Here is a 14,990-nt window from a genome sequence, read left to right on the forward strand (position 1 = left end):
ATGCAGTATCAATAGAATGTTCCTTTTATTTATCATGTTATTCAACTGCACATTTGTCATTTAGCATGAAGTCTTTGGCTTAGGGCATAAAAAAATTAAGAATAAGGCTACAAAAAGGGAAGCTAAATAAATCACTTAAAATAATATTTTATTATCACTCTGCTTATGGAGGCCCTGATATTAGGTGAACTATCACTATGAAAAAGGGGGAGGACACAGGGTTACTGAAATGCATACAGGCTGTTGACCATTTGTGTAAGCTGATTATTTTTAAAGTTATATTAGAGTATTATTTTAAATGTTGCATGCTTCAGTAGCTGCCTAGTAGGTCCTAATTATTTCCAAGATATTTTCATTGATATTTTAAAAATAAATTTTAATAGATATTCAAAATGAGTTACTAGTTTTTGTGGCTCTTTATAAAGTAACTATAAAATGCAGTCTCAGATATCAAAGGTTAATGCACTCTGACAAAGCTTAAATTGTAATTTTAATTTGCCCTTTCTCTCTGAATCTATTTTTAGGAACTGGGACTTGTCATTACTGGAACTCTTCCGGTCTTCAACATAACCGGCCAATTTGAAAATAAGACAAACTTAAAGGTTAAAAGTTAATTGATAAAATTAATAATAATAAATGACAAACTGTGACGTTGAAGCTCAACATGGATAAGATATTTCCATAAGAAAATACATGCAGTGTAATTGTCTTGTGAGGCCAGAGGTCAAAGGCAACAGCTGCCTATGCGATAACCACCTGGGAAAAAGGAAATGCAGGTCAAACTCTCTGTTGCCCTAGAGCCAAGATTCAACTTAACTCCACTTAACTATGACCTGATGAGAACACAGAGTCAGACTCTGGGAGTAATTATATGATAAATGGACAGTAATATTGTGTGCACATTTTAAGAATCCATCTGAGATATTAATGGAGTTTAGAAAGAAAAATCCAAAGACCAAAAGCATGGTGATGTTTGTATCAGGTGTACATTGGTATATTAAATCATTCCTCCCCAACTCCCAAACAATAGCTTTTTAAAAATTATCATATAACTTAAGGATCTGATTTAAATTAATATTTCTCTTTTTTTCTATTTTTAGGATACAGGAAGAATAATTTCATAGACTGCTTAATTTCTATAGCACTGGTTTTTTGTCAATGCAGTAAAATGCCTATTTAACAGTTCTAAAAAATATGTATCTTGTACTTATTGTTTGTTAAATGCTTTTGATTTTAAATAGGATTGCATTCCAATTTTTTAGCTTGATTCAGAAGGAATTTGAGATTTTGAAGTTAAGACTTCTTTAATACTAGGAACTGATTTTATAATGTAGGTGATATACTTGATTTGAGTGGATATTTATTTCCAGTTTATGGTTTCATGAAGTCTGTTGCACTTAAGCATTGTTTGATCAGTTATTATATATCTCAATTGAACTCCTTATTTTAATAAGGTGGCCATAGAAAACAGTTATTTCTCTTTGGGGGCCCATTACCATTCTTAACTATCTGCAGGTTCTAAATATTGTAACTCATAAAAGAGTAACTCTCACTTTCTCATACGTGTTCACAGATCTCACTGTGAACTAAGAGATTGCTTCAGTTGGGAAGTTTTTGTTCAGACTAGGATTGGTTCATGGAAAAGAGCATAGTTGTTGATACAACTTTCTTACTCTATCTGTACCTACACAAAGTTTAAATGTTTTTGTAATTACTAGAGTTTATAATTTTTTGCTTATTGTTTTATAATTTATATAATTCCATTTGAAACAACAATTTTGGACTCAAAATTTTAACACAATTTCCATCTTTATGTCCCATAGAAGATTATGATAGCAGTTTGCCACAAGCCTCCTCTACTTGCACCTAAAACTAGGATGCCTGTTGCTTGGTATATAGAAGTTATTAGCAGCGACTAGAAATAGTATTTTGAGGATTTTATCACCAATATGGTCACATACTTTTAGGATAGTTACATACACAGGAACTATCTGCAGCAAAAATCCAATGTGTTCTTATTCTATATTGTATAATCTTTAAGCTGGACATTCTTGTGGTTTCTTAATTATAGTAAACCATAAAGTCAATCTAAACTCACATACATAGACACACAGCTATAAGGGCTGACTGTACAATAGCAGTGAAAATAAATATTAGAAGAAAAGGGTACAAGAAGTGTCAAACACTTTTATTTATCTTTTATATATTTTAGCCTCAATTATCTAGATTTTCTTTGCTAAGTTAAATGATGATGATAAAGTTGTGGGAAACAAAGCTGAGAATCCTTGTAAATTGACACCAAGAGTGCTTCACCCTATATATACATTTAAACTAATATGGAATATAACCATAATGCAAGTAAAAGATGAGCATGTGATAATTGTGTAAAAATATGTAAATTTTTGACATAAAATGCCATTTTTGCTCTCTTATTATAGAACCAGCTGATTCTTGGTGTGATGGGAGTAGATGTGTCTTTGGAAGATATTAAAAGACTGACACCACGTTTTACAGTAAGATGAAATTTGCTCTTTTGATACCCTTTCTAGTTAGAACTCTGTACTAATTTAGTTTGGCACTTAGGTAATTCTCAAAAATTATGGGCAGTTATCTTAGCAAAGGAACCAAATGGTTAAAAGCATCTCTAAAATAAAATGATTCCATGTTATCTTTCAACATGCTATAAAATGTGTATTTAATACATTATGTATTTAAAAGAATATAGATTTCTAATTGTGACTCAGGCATATCCAAGCTTATTTTTTTTCTTTTCCAGCTGTGCCCCAATGGGTATTACTTTGCAATCGATCCTAATGGTTATGTTTTATTACATCCAAATCTTCAGCCAAAGGTCGGTATATAATGTTTATGGTGATTAGTGTTTTGTAGAATTAGTGATTAATGTTCTTAATAGGATTGTTGTTTTAAAATTTACCGTATAACACTAAATATCAAAGTACAGTCTCTAATGTGGCTCTCTTCTTAGATGACAAGGACCACACATTATACTATATGAAAGTGTGAAAGCAGTTTTCATTTTCTGTTACCAGTTTAGCTGCACTAATATTTTTATCTCAAGGACAGCCATTATCACCCACTGAGCCTCAATTTCATGCATCCCACTTCTGACTTTAATTTTAAGGCTGTAAGATAATAAAGGATATTGCTCCAGACATGAGTGTGAACCTGATAAATATTAGTAATGTTTATCTATGTCCAGGCCACATTTTCTATTGCCCTTCTCTTCTAGTAATTAACTCTGCTTTCCATCTCCCAGAATGGTTTTCCTTTTACTTTAGGACAGGCCTGTAAAGAGATGTAAGAGATTGAATAAGTAAAATTCATGTGATGGGCTTCAGAAATGGGAAGTATTTATTAATCAGCAAGTTAATCTGAAAGAGATAAAATGCCATCGATGAACCATATTATCCTAATTTTTGTGCCTATTTTCTCAAGATACAAGATATTTTCATAAATTATCTTGTACAGCTCATTTCACTCTTCATGAACTGCTTCACAGGGCATTAATAGCAAAATTTATTTAGATGTAAAATTAATCAAAGTCTTATAATTGTAACTTTAGAAGCATCCGTTTAGTTATTGTTAAACTTTGAAGATAATATTGAAGATCCTTTAAACCATGCAGACTTATGCATACTACTTATTTCTCCCAAGTCTTGGATATTTAATGTTAGTCATATATTAGAATATACCACAAGTGTGTGAACATACATACATAAAAAGTTGTGTCATTTAAATATTGTTCAAATCCATAAGAAAACTATTGATATTGAATGCAAAAATACATTAAATGTAATACATTAATTATATATTTTAATACATTAAATAATATTACATTTTATAACTAATGTCTATTTTAGTTTATCTGACTTTGGAACTTATTTCCATATCAAATTCATCACATAATTACTTGTAGCACATGTAGCTGTTGATCACCCTAGTTATGCTTAAATGTATTGTTTTAACATAAATGTTGCATAAGTACTTTTTCATATTATTATTAAACTACCACAGCTCTTTAAAAGCATATCCTGTTAAATTCCTCTTAAAAGAGTAATTTATGTTTGGCTAATCATCCTATGATTTTGCTACAGCTTGAAAACTTATCTTTTTATATCTTAAAATTTTTTATAATTTTGGAGTATTATTGTTTGGGCTTTGTATATCCAGTGTATTTCCAATTAAATCCCCCTAACTAAAGTAATTCAAAAGGAATAAAAGTGTAATGTGGGGTGGGCATGGCGGCTCATGCCTGTAATCCCAGCACTTTGGGAGGCCCAGGTGGGCAGATCACCTGAGGGCAGGAGTTGGAGACCAGCCTGGCCAACATGGTGAAACCCTGTCTCTACTAAAAATACAAAATTAGCCGGGTGTGGTGGCACATGCCTGTAATCCCAGCTATTTGGGAGGCTGAGTCAGGAGAATCCCTTGAACCCAGGAGGTGGAGGTTGCAGTGAGCCGAGACCACACCATTGCACTCCAGCCTGGGCAACAAGAGCGAAACTCCATCTCAAAAAAAAAAAAAAAAAAAAAGTAATGTGATGAAGGGTGTGAAGGATCTCTACTTTTATGATTATAAACCTTAACCCTCACCCAAAGGAACTAACATATATCATAGACAGAAGAATAAGTACAATAATGCATATATGATGGATATATATATAAAATCTACCATCTAATGGCTGTAACAATTTAGGTGGTTTTCGTAGTGAAAGAGAAGTAATAATTTGAAGTTTTTTTCGTTTTCTACATTCTTCTACTAATAACCAATATTTATGTAGAAAACATTACTATTTGAATGACAACCTATATTTGGCTCGTATTTGAAATAATTCACTAAAATTTATAATATTACAGAGAAAAATTCTTTAGCAACTTCATTAAAGCCCAATTGATATTTTTCTTCCATATTATAAATTAGCTTTGCATATCTTTATATTTGAATTTTATTAAAGCAAATATTAAATGTAACAGAAAGACATTTCCAAAAATACTATTTCAGAACACCATGAAAAAGAAATTATTCTGAACATCAATTTATTCTGTATTTCTGAAATTCATGCTTGTGAATTCTCATCATTAACTCAGTAAATATTTTGATTTCCATTTTGTGGCTAAAGGAGCACGCTATACAGATTGATACAAGACCTCATAAAAGGATGATATAGTATAAGATAATTGCTTTAGAAATCGACAAATACAAAGGAACATATGGTAACAGTATATTAACAAAATTAATCTTAATTATTTTATCAGAAATTCATTAATACAAGTGAAGAAAAATAATGCTATATCTATAGCAGCCATTATTATTTAACAAGGTGAAAGTCTAATGTTATGCAAGCATTCCGTGATCAGTGCTTTGTGTTTTCTTCCTGATATTGTAACCCTAATTAAAAATATTTCAGTGAAGGTTTTTTCGTAGAAGATGGGTGTTCTTTAAAAGCCCCAGAATATCATAAAATAGCTATGGACTTTTCACATATTTAATTTTTTAAGGATTCATAACATATTTTCTCAATGTGTACTTTTACCAGCATGACCACATTTTGACATATGTTGAATTATGTATTCTGCTTTATTCCAAAATGGATTTTAACTTTCTTCCATTTTGTGTCATTGAAGTAGCCAGGTTAGGTCTACTTAATTAGATATCTCATTTTGTTCAATTCTAAGAAATATGTATTGTATAGGAAACTGTGCATAATCTATGTTTGAGAAGTTAATATTTAAAATAAATCTACACTGTTGTGGTTACATTCTCTATTAGTTCCATAGATATAACATTTGGTATCACTTCAGAAAACAAAGGCACAAATACGAAACGTTGAAACTTTTTAATATCGTATAATTTCCTTAGTTCATTCAGGCTGCTATAACAAAATACCATAGACTGGGTGGCTTATAAACAGAATTTAGTAACTCATAGTTCTGAAGACTGGGAAGTGCAAGATGAAGGCTTGGACAGATTGGTGTTCTGTGAGGGCTTGCCTCCCTCTAGACAGTCATCTTCTCATTCTAACCTCACATGGAGGAGAAGGGGTGAGACGTGTCTCTCTCTAGGACCTCTTTTATAAGGGCACCAATCCCATTCATGAGGGACCCACCAACCAGGACCTAATCACCTCCCAAAAGCCTTTGGATACCATCATCTCTGGAGATGAGGATTTCAACATATGAATTGAGGGATGGACATTAAAAATATTTATATTTGGGTCAATTTTTTGAGAAAATTGTTATTTCTCTCTCTCTCTCTCTCTTTTTTTTTTTTTTTTTGGTCAAATCGATGGAAAAGTAATCTGGGACAAACAACCATTTTTCCCACTTCCCAAATACGTACTTTTCTAGAAAAAGAAAAATAATAGTCATTTTTCTTAAAAAGTAACAGTTTTTATTCATTGAAGATATTTTTACATTCTTATTTTATTGACTCATGAACTCCATACCTACCAAATATTTTGAATTCTATCATTTAGACCTTTTTCCAATCAAGGAAATATCTGACGAAAATTGATTATAGGATAGAACCCATACCTATGTTGATACGTAGTATGATGAATTACCATTTTTCTGTTGCTTCAGCCTATTGGTGTAGGTATACCAACAATTAATTTAAGAAAAAGGAGACCCAACATCCAGGTAACTGTGAATGAAGGTAGCCTTAACAGTGCTTTCAAATTTGCTAAATCCGAGTTGAGATTAAGCTTCTGTTCTTAAAGCTTATAATTAAAGCTGCCTTTCCTGACGTCAGGCTTCCAGAGCATGAAATGAGATGAGCATCATTTCTTAATAAGCTGGAGCAAAAATGTTATTAATGATGGTAGAGGGTGTGTATTGGCTAACTAAAGATTGCAAAGTCAATTATGGAATCAGGTTAATCAGAGAAATCATAATGAGATGACTTCTAAAAATAAATTTGTTATTAAAATTGTAAAATTAACGTCAAATTCATGTGATCCTAACAATTTGCTTGTAAATTGACTTCTAAGTGGAAATAAAATGCAATTCCTATGTGACAGTTTCCATAAGCCACAGATTTTAAGCCAAAGTTTCTAAAAAGTGTAATTTTGGATTAGAAGTTAAAGAAATTTCCCTTAGCTAATTAAAAATGTACCAAAGTGCAAATAGGCAGTGAATTTTTATTACCTGGTAAACTCATTGCAAAAGCTTTTCCTTTTGGCAACAAAACTTCAACTATCATATGTATGCAATATCTCTATATGCACAGTAAAACTATTAATAATCAACATAAAAGGATACTTCCTATAGCTTAGCAAGAGAATTTCAGAATTTCAAAGGATGTTCAACATTATTTGAGATTGTATAGGTAAGCCTACCATTTCTTTGAAAAAGTTGGTGACATTAAGGCCGGCCGCGGTGGCTCACGCCTGTAATCCCAACACTTTGGGAAGCCGAGGAGGGCCAATCACAAGGTCAGGAGTTTGAGACCAGCCAGGCCAACATAGTGAAACCCTGCCTCTACTAAAAAAAAAGAAAGAAGAATTAGCTAGGCATGGTGGCACATGCCTGTAGTCCCAGCTACTCAAGAAGCTGAGGCAGGAGAATCGCTTGGACCCAGTAGGCAGAGGTTGCAGTGAGCCAAGATTGTGCCACTGCCTCAGGCTGGGTGACAGAGCGAGACCCCGTCTCAAAAAAAAAAAATGAGTAAATAAATAAATAATTGGTGACATTAAAATGAAGAGGTAATATGTTATTAAGAGATGGATAAGCTGTGAATTAGTAGAACTGAGTGCTAGTTTGGTTCTAAAAGCCAACACTGTATTCTTGAGCACTCCACTAAATCCTGTAGTGTTTCATTTTCTTCATCTGAAAAGCAGGAGAATTGAACTAGTCACTAGTTTCCATCCTACACAGTATATTCACCTAGGAAATTAAATATATATATGTCAGTCCCCTGCCTCATCCTCTGAAAATTCTGATTTAATTTGGCAGTGATGGGTTTAGGACTCTAGTTTTTGTTTTGTTTTGTTTATTTATTTATTTTTTTTCTGAGATGGGTCTCACTCTGTCACTAGGCTGGAGTGCAGTGGTGCGATCTCGGCTTACTGCAACCTCTGCCTCCCGGGTTCATATGATTCTCCTGCTGCAGCCTACCAAGTAGCTGGGATTACAGGTGCTGGCCACCATGCCCATCTAATTTTTGTATTTTTAGTAGAGACGGGGTTTCATTATGTTGGCCAGGATGGTCTTGATCTCTTGACCTTGTGATCCACCTGCCTTGGCCTCCCAAAGTGCTGGGATTACAGGTGTGAGCCACTGTGCCAGGCCTCTAAATAGTTTTTAAAGCTCCACATGGAGTTCTAAAGTGCAGAGCCACTGCACTAGTTGAGAAACTTTAGCTCCCTTCCAGTGCTAGAATTTTAGAACAAACTGAATTTCATATTGTTGCATATGAAAGTCTTCATATCTTTTATAATTCCTATAAAGTTTAAAATTATGTTTATGCCTTTCTTGATATAGTAAATTGTGTTTTGTTACTGTCCTTGCATGTTTCTTTTTATGTATTATACTTTTGCAGTCATGTGCATTTTAGTGAATTTTTGTTTTTGCAGCAACCTCAAATATTGCATGTAACTCTTAACAATATAATTAAAAAATAAACAACCTGAAAATGGTTTGTTTTATTTTTGTTTTCATTCTAAGAAAACTCTAAATGGCAAACTAGCAACCACACAAGACTCCTTGATTTGAAGGATATTTTTGAACTAAGTAGCATTGTAATACTATCTAGTAATTTTTTCAATTTAAAATTTGTTAACATTGCATTCTTTCATTTCCACAAATGGTATGGTAGTTATTTCCATTGATAACCAAATTTTGCAAATGAGAAATACTAGGTATTTTAAATATCAGACAAAAACAATGGGTGTGCAGAGACTATATTCCAGTTCTTCAGCCTGTCTTGGTGCTTTCTTATTGAAAGATTATGCTTTTGAATTTTGTAGTCACTATGCCCATGGTGGATCTTTTAAAAAATGGTCAGCTAGATTGCTATTTTAAAAGTACCAGTTATGCATTGAGATTTTTCTTTTATGATTTCATTTTCTTCTCTGTGTCTTTGTATGCTGGATTGGGACATGATCTTCATATTGCCAATTCTTCCTGATAATGCCTCCTCCATGCATGCTGTTTGGGTCTGGTCATGCTATGCATTATCCATTGCATGTAAGATAAATACTCTTATTTCTGTTTACTTTTTATTATTTTCATTATTTTGACTTTGTTTTGCAGTGAGTTTGTTAAAATTTTAATGTTGATATGATGGTGTTTGTGTGAAGACAATTTATTTTATGGGACATTAAATGAGCAATTCTGAATAATATTGTAAACTTTAGAGTATCCTTTTGTTAGGGATTTTCTAGGTTTCATTTTTTAAACAAAGAAATTAGAAGGATTTTCAACATTGGCTTTTATTTTATTCTTTTAAAATACGCTACATTTCAAATGAGTATTTCCTTTTCAGGCAGTAGGATGTCATCAGTATCTTACCAATACTGGTCAGCATTTTCACCTTTGAAAAATTTAATACATATTTTCAGTATTCTAGAATCTTCTGATTGTAGTGATAGAGTACTTAAGCAGTGAACATTTTTTTCAATTAAAGTGCCAGACATGGCTATTTTTTAATTTGCCTTTAAGAATGTTCATTTATCAAAAACCATAGGAATCAAAAATTTTCATCTTTAGATGGAATTACTCTTTGAAGGAAGGCATTTTTGTCAGTAAATATATGCCATGTATACTATGTCATTCAGCATCTTGATAAGATATGCTTAATTTTAGTACATTTTTACTTATTGCAACTGCCTTGGGAAGTTTCTCCCTAAAACAGTGCTTCAAATGGTGATGATCCGAACGTCTTTTGAAAGAGCCTGTGAGGCTTATATTATTAAAGTTTGAGTGACCTTTGCACTAATCCAGCATAGTTTGCGTTTGTTACTGGTATCTAGTTATCGGATTTAGGTAATATTTTAATAAAAATTAAAAATTCAATTTCTAAAATTTTACAATTGTGAAATTACATATACCTATTATGATTTTATTGGTCTAGTAAGCTTTGAAATTTTAGTATGACATGTTACATTACTGAGGAAGTTATAGAGGAATTGACTGTATTTTGTTTATCAAATAGTTCAATGAATCTTCATTTTGCGATTGAGAAATTAAAATAATATGAGGTAAATTTGCCAGACTAACAGTATCATTTTATATAATGATATGAATAAATAAGAATCTATCTTATTCCCCAGTGTTCTTTATTTATTATTATACACCAGCAAGAAGAAGCAATAGGAAATAGTATTCATTGAACCCAGGGGTTATTATCCTAGTAAGACTTTAATGATAATAGCTAATCTTAAAATCTTTATGACAACCACAAATTTTATCTTATACATTCTGATGTCATTTGAATTAATAAAATATAAAATTTCTTAGATTGAAATATATGAAGCAAACTTGCACCTTTTCTTTATATACTTTCAGAAGGAAGAACAGGTCCAATAGAATGTTTTACTTGGCAAGTGTAGACATAATTTTAAAACATTTTCTCATACACATTTTTTTTTCTACAAATTTTAAAAGTATGCTTACATGTTGCCATTGTTTTATTACCAAATAAGTTATCCAAATGGCTATATTTTGCCCCTTTCCCATGCTAATTAATGAAAAGAAAGTTATGAATGGTTCTTCAAAAGTAATGTACCTAAAGAGCTTGTGATTATAAATGCAGTATCAAATACAGCACTCAAAATGACACTGTCTTCACTTGGTTATTAATTAAGATTTCCTGCACTTAAAGCTCAATCTCTAGCTTTTATATATAAGCTATATATATATAAAATATATATGTATGAAAGAAGATACCTTTATACAATTATTGTATCCTAGGTAAGTAATTTTTGCACAATTTTGTAAATACCTATTAAATTGTTTTATACACAGCATAATTGTATAATGTTACATGTACCTAATTATTATTGTTTTCTGTGTAGAACCCCAAATCTCAGGAGCCAGTAACATTGGATTTCCTTGATGCAGAGTTAGAGAATGATATTAAAGTGGAGGTGAGTGGAATCAGTAAGACTAAACAATTCCTCAGGTCAGATGCTGGTATGCACTCATTCTACAAGTATCTGTTGAACAGCTACAATGTGTTAGCTTGTCTGTTAGATACTGTATACACAAAGATGAATGTTCTTTGTCATTAAAATTTTCTGGATCCTGGGTTTTCCTATCCAAAAGATCATATGAAAAGGAATAAATGTTTAAGTTGGGTTTGACCTTAGTCTTCTTTCTCTTCCTAAAGGTAGACATATTTTCACTATTCTAATACAAATGTATCTTGTAAACTTCAGTAAAAATCATAGAGATGGAGGATGTTGTTATAGTGTTGAAAAAAAAGTTGGAAGGAATCCAACCACCCAAACACATAAGGAACAGCATGAGAGAAGCTGCCATGTTTGCCTTAATACATTTTACTTGGCAGTCTATTTTATTTCAAAAGCAAAATTGCATATTTCCTCCTCTGAGAGAGTCTTCCATAATAATGAGTATTATATTAATAATAAAAATATTAGAAATATATAATAAATAACATTATATGATATATGTTAGTCATGGATTCTCAAGAGGCTTGGAAATAGGTATTTTTATTTCAAATTATAATATCTGTTGTACTGATGATACATTTGAGGTACAGAGAAGTCAAATAGTTTCTCTACAGTTCTTCAGCTAATAAGTAGCAGAACTTGGCTCTTGCATTCTAGATTACATATTTTTAGGATTTTTCCAAATGGATTAACTCCTTTGCAAATGCCGTCATGTTTCTTTTATAAATTGTCACAGTGCATTTTAATTGTAGAACAATAGAATTTAATGATTTATTATAATTACCCTAGACAGTGGCCTTGTGTTAGGGTGTTTAGGTGATTAATAATGTTTGTTGTAAAGTACTTGACATAATAAAGTGGGATAAAGTAATGGGGACAAGCTTGGTGTCTGGACTCTTACTCCACTGAGTGACCAAAATGATCTTAGATTCTGCAAGCCTCAGTTTCTTCTAAATCAATCAGTAATAGTGATTGAATGAAATAATATATAGAAAGGACTTAGCAAAAGTCCTGGTTCATGGTAAAGTCTTTATTATTTTTGAGCTCCTCATAAGTGCACACTCAGCTTACATTACAAGCTGTTATCTACTCCTTCTTTTAAGACCCAAATATTTGAACTAAATTAGATACATCAAACATTCATATTCTTCAAATTCAAATTATTCCTTTAATCACACCAAGTTTGTTTACTTATCATTTGCAGCTTCCTGAAGCCAAATGTGAATCACTGGTTGAGTTATAAAAAATAAGTTGAGGAAGCTTCTGAGAATTGCCAGTCAACTGGAATATTTAGTGGATAATATAACCTTTTTTTTTTTTTTTTTTTTTTTTTTGCGGTGGATTCTCGCTCTGTCATCCAGGCTGGAGTGCAGTGGCGCAATCTCAGCTCACTGCAACCTCCCCCTCCTGGGTTCATGCCATTCTCCTGCCTCAGCTTCCCGAGTAGCTGGGATTACAGGTGCCTGCCACTATACCTGTCTAATTTTGGCATTTTTAGTAGAAATGGGGTTTCATCATGCTGGCCGGGGTGATCTCGAACTCTCACCTCAGGCGATTTGCCCGCCTCGGCCTCCCAAAGTGCTGGGAATACAGGCATGAGCCACCGCACCTGGCCGACCTTGCACATTTTTAAGGATTTGGAATATTCTACTGAAGGAGACTCAACTCTATTATTCTAAATCCGAATAGGTGTTTATAGTTTTCTCTGTCCTTTATGTAGATATTTTTTGTACCCAGATATAAGAATTACAACCTAAAAAGTGTAAAGAGTCCTCTTAAAAATTTTTTTGTCACATGAAACTCATTGTGTAAGGCAGAAATTTGAAGCATTCCGTGTTATATGTAATTCTGTACATATACATTTCTATGTCTCAATGACTACTTTCCACTCCAATGTGGCCAGCCATAACATAATTGACCATTTTATTAATTACGTTTCAAAAACTACCAGCGGGTTGAAAATATTTCATTAAGGGTGTTTTATTATTTTAAAATAATTTAAGATGACTATAATATGGTAACTTAAAAAAATTCCCTGAGAACAACTGCAGATACTGGTAAAACTAACTCCCTATTTTTATTTTATTTGTTCTAAGTAAGGTAAAGAACTTGAAAAACTACCATGTTAATAGTCATATTTTGGCAGGTCAGCTTTGTTTCTGGAATAAAGTAGTTGTTTCATTTACTCTTAGATTCGAAATAAGATGATTGATGGGGAAAGTGGAGAAAAAACATTCAGAACTCTGGTTAAATCTCAAGATGAGGTAAGAATTGATTCTAGCTTATTCTTAAATAAAAATTATATCAAGAATAATTGATATTAGTAATTTGTCCTTTTTTTCTATTAATCCACTACTTATAAAACAGGGATATCTCTAGGAAACAGTTTTTCTTTTTAAAGCACTTCTTAGCTGAAGGGATATTTTCTCTAAGATATATTTTTAACTCTCTTTTTCTTTTTATAAAATACTATTGCTTTAGGTTTCTTGATGTTTTCTTATACATTAACAGTATATTCTTGAAATTTTATTTTACATACATATTTTATGAGAAATAGAATACACAATATAATTTTGCCATATTGTTTTACACTATGCCAATGTTGCAAAATTGAAGTTAATATTTAATAGCTATGTTTTATATGATTTGTCTTTTTATTCTAATTATTGAGTTCCATATATTATTTTTATTTTTAGCTTTTTGTTTACTTGTTTCTGGCTTGATTTATCTTCTTTTACTAGTTACACACTTTAAAATTTCCCAGCACTTACATCTGAAATTAAATCCTGTGACAACACAACTACCCCCACAAATAATTGGTTTATGTCTATTATCATATTGGAGTATATCTATTATCAGTCAGAGGAGTATGTCTATTAGTCAGATGTGGTGTACATACAGACATTTATACATTTGAGTATTTGAAAAATGTAAGTCTCAGAAGCGTTTGAGCCTGGAAATTTAACTTAAGATTTTATGTATAACCTATATCCTTTTCCTCACAATCTCATCCTTTTTAGATGGATTACATTTCTCCAAAATTCCTCATCAGATCCTTCCCTAGGTGGAAGGTGAGCTAGGATCTGAATATGATCCTTCATTAGCACATGGCCGTTCTCATTTTAATATCATTATGAGTCCCTATTACAGAATGCAAAGGGAGGTATATTTACCTTTCAGTCTTTGTTGAAACTTCAACTCTATTTGCTTAGACTTTTTGCACATTCTTTTCTCAGATTACAAAGTAATTTTCTGTTAACTTCCATTGATATTTTTCGTCCTTCAATTTATTGCAAATTACTTTTTTTGACAAATATTCACCTAAAGACTATGTTTTCCTGTCTTAGAATTTTAAAATGTCTCTGATGAACACACTATTGTAAATAGATATAACTGTTAATTTTCAATTACTACGTTGCCTTGTACTCCTGATTTCTATGTATATTGGTATTTCAAGAAAAGTTATTATTTATTCTATGAATGACTATAATTTTTATCACTATTCACTATTTTATAGATAATTACACCACTGTGCATACATATTATTCTAATTTTAAGGTGATATCTTTCAAAAGCTCTATCTATATGGTCTATGTAAGGGGTTTGGCAGAGATATTTAGGATGTGATAGTAACCTTCACATTATAGTGTTATTCGGTTTAGCCAAAGTAACTGAATTCCACAGGCTTAGGTTAGCTATTAACTTTGAAGTTCATTTTTGTGATTGTTGTAGGAATTATATAACCTTTCTTGTACCATTTTCCGTATTGATGAGCTAGGAATCTCCAGTGTTGTCACATTTCACAATGTTTGGCATAATGAGTTGCAAGTAATTTGA

At 32.0% G+C, this 14,990-nt stretch overlaps 1 protein-coding gene across 4 annotated transcripts in view; it reads left to right on the forward strand.

The window, feature by feature from the left end:
* Positions 1-14,990, forward strand: part of CACNA2D1 (calcium voltage-gated channel auxiliary subunit alpha2delta 1) — a 498,341-nt gene that overhangs the window by 436,344 nt on the left and 47,007 nt on the right. For 2 of the 4 annotated variants that reach the window (XM_054495187.2, XM_054495189.2), the window contains exons 16-20: positions 525-602; positions 2,439-2,513; positions 2,777-2,851; positions 11,037-11,108; positions 13,346-13,417. In XM_054495187.2, the coding sequence (XP_054351162.1) occupies positions 525-602; positions 2,439-2,513; positions 2,777-2,851; positions 11,037-11,108; positions 13,346-13,417 (372 nt within the window). The remainder of the gene's footprint in view (positions 1-524; positions 603-2,438; positions 2,514-2,776; positions 2,852-11,036; positions 11,109-13,345; positions 13,418-14,990) is intronic. The other 2 variants (XM_054495190.2, XM_054495188.2) reach the window with 1 other exon arrangement.

This window comes from Pongo pygmaeus, chromosome 6 (assembly GCF_028885625.2).
Source record: "Pongo pygmaeus isolate AG05252 chromosome 6, NHGRI_mPonPyg2-v2.0_pri, whole genome shotgun sequence".
Classification (NCBI taxonomy): domain Eukaryota; kingdom Metazoa; phylum Chordata; class Mammalia; order Primates; family Hominidae; genus Pongo; species Pongo pygmaeus.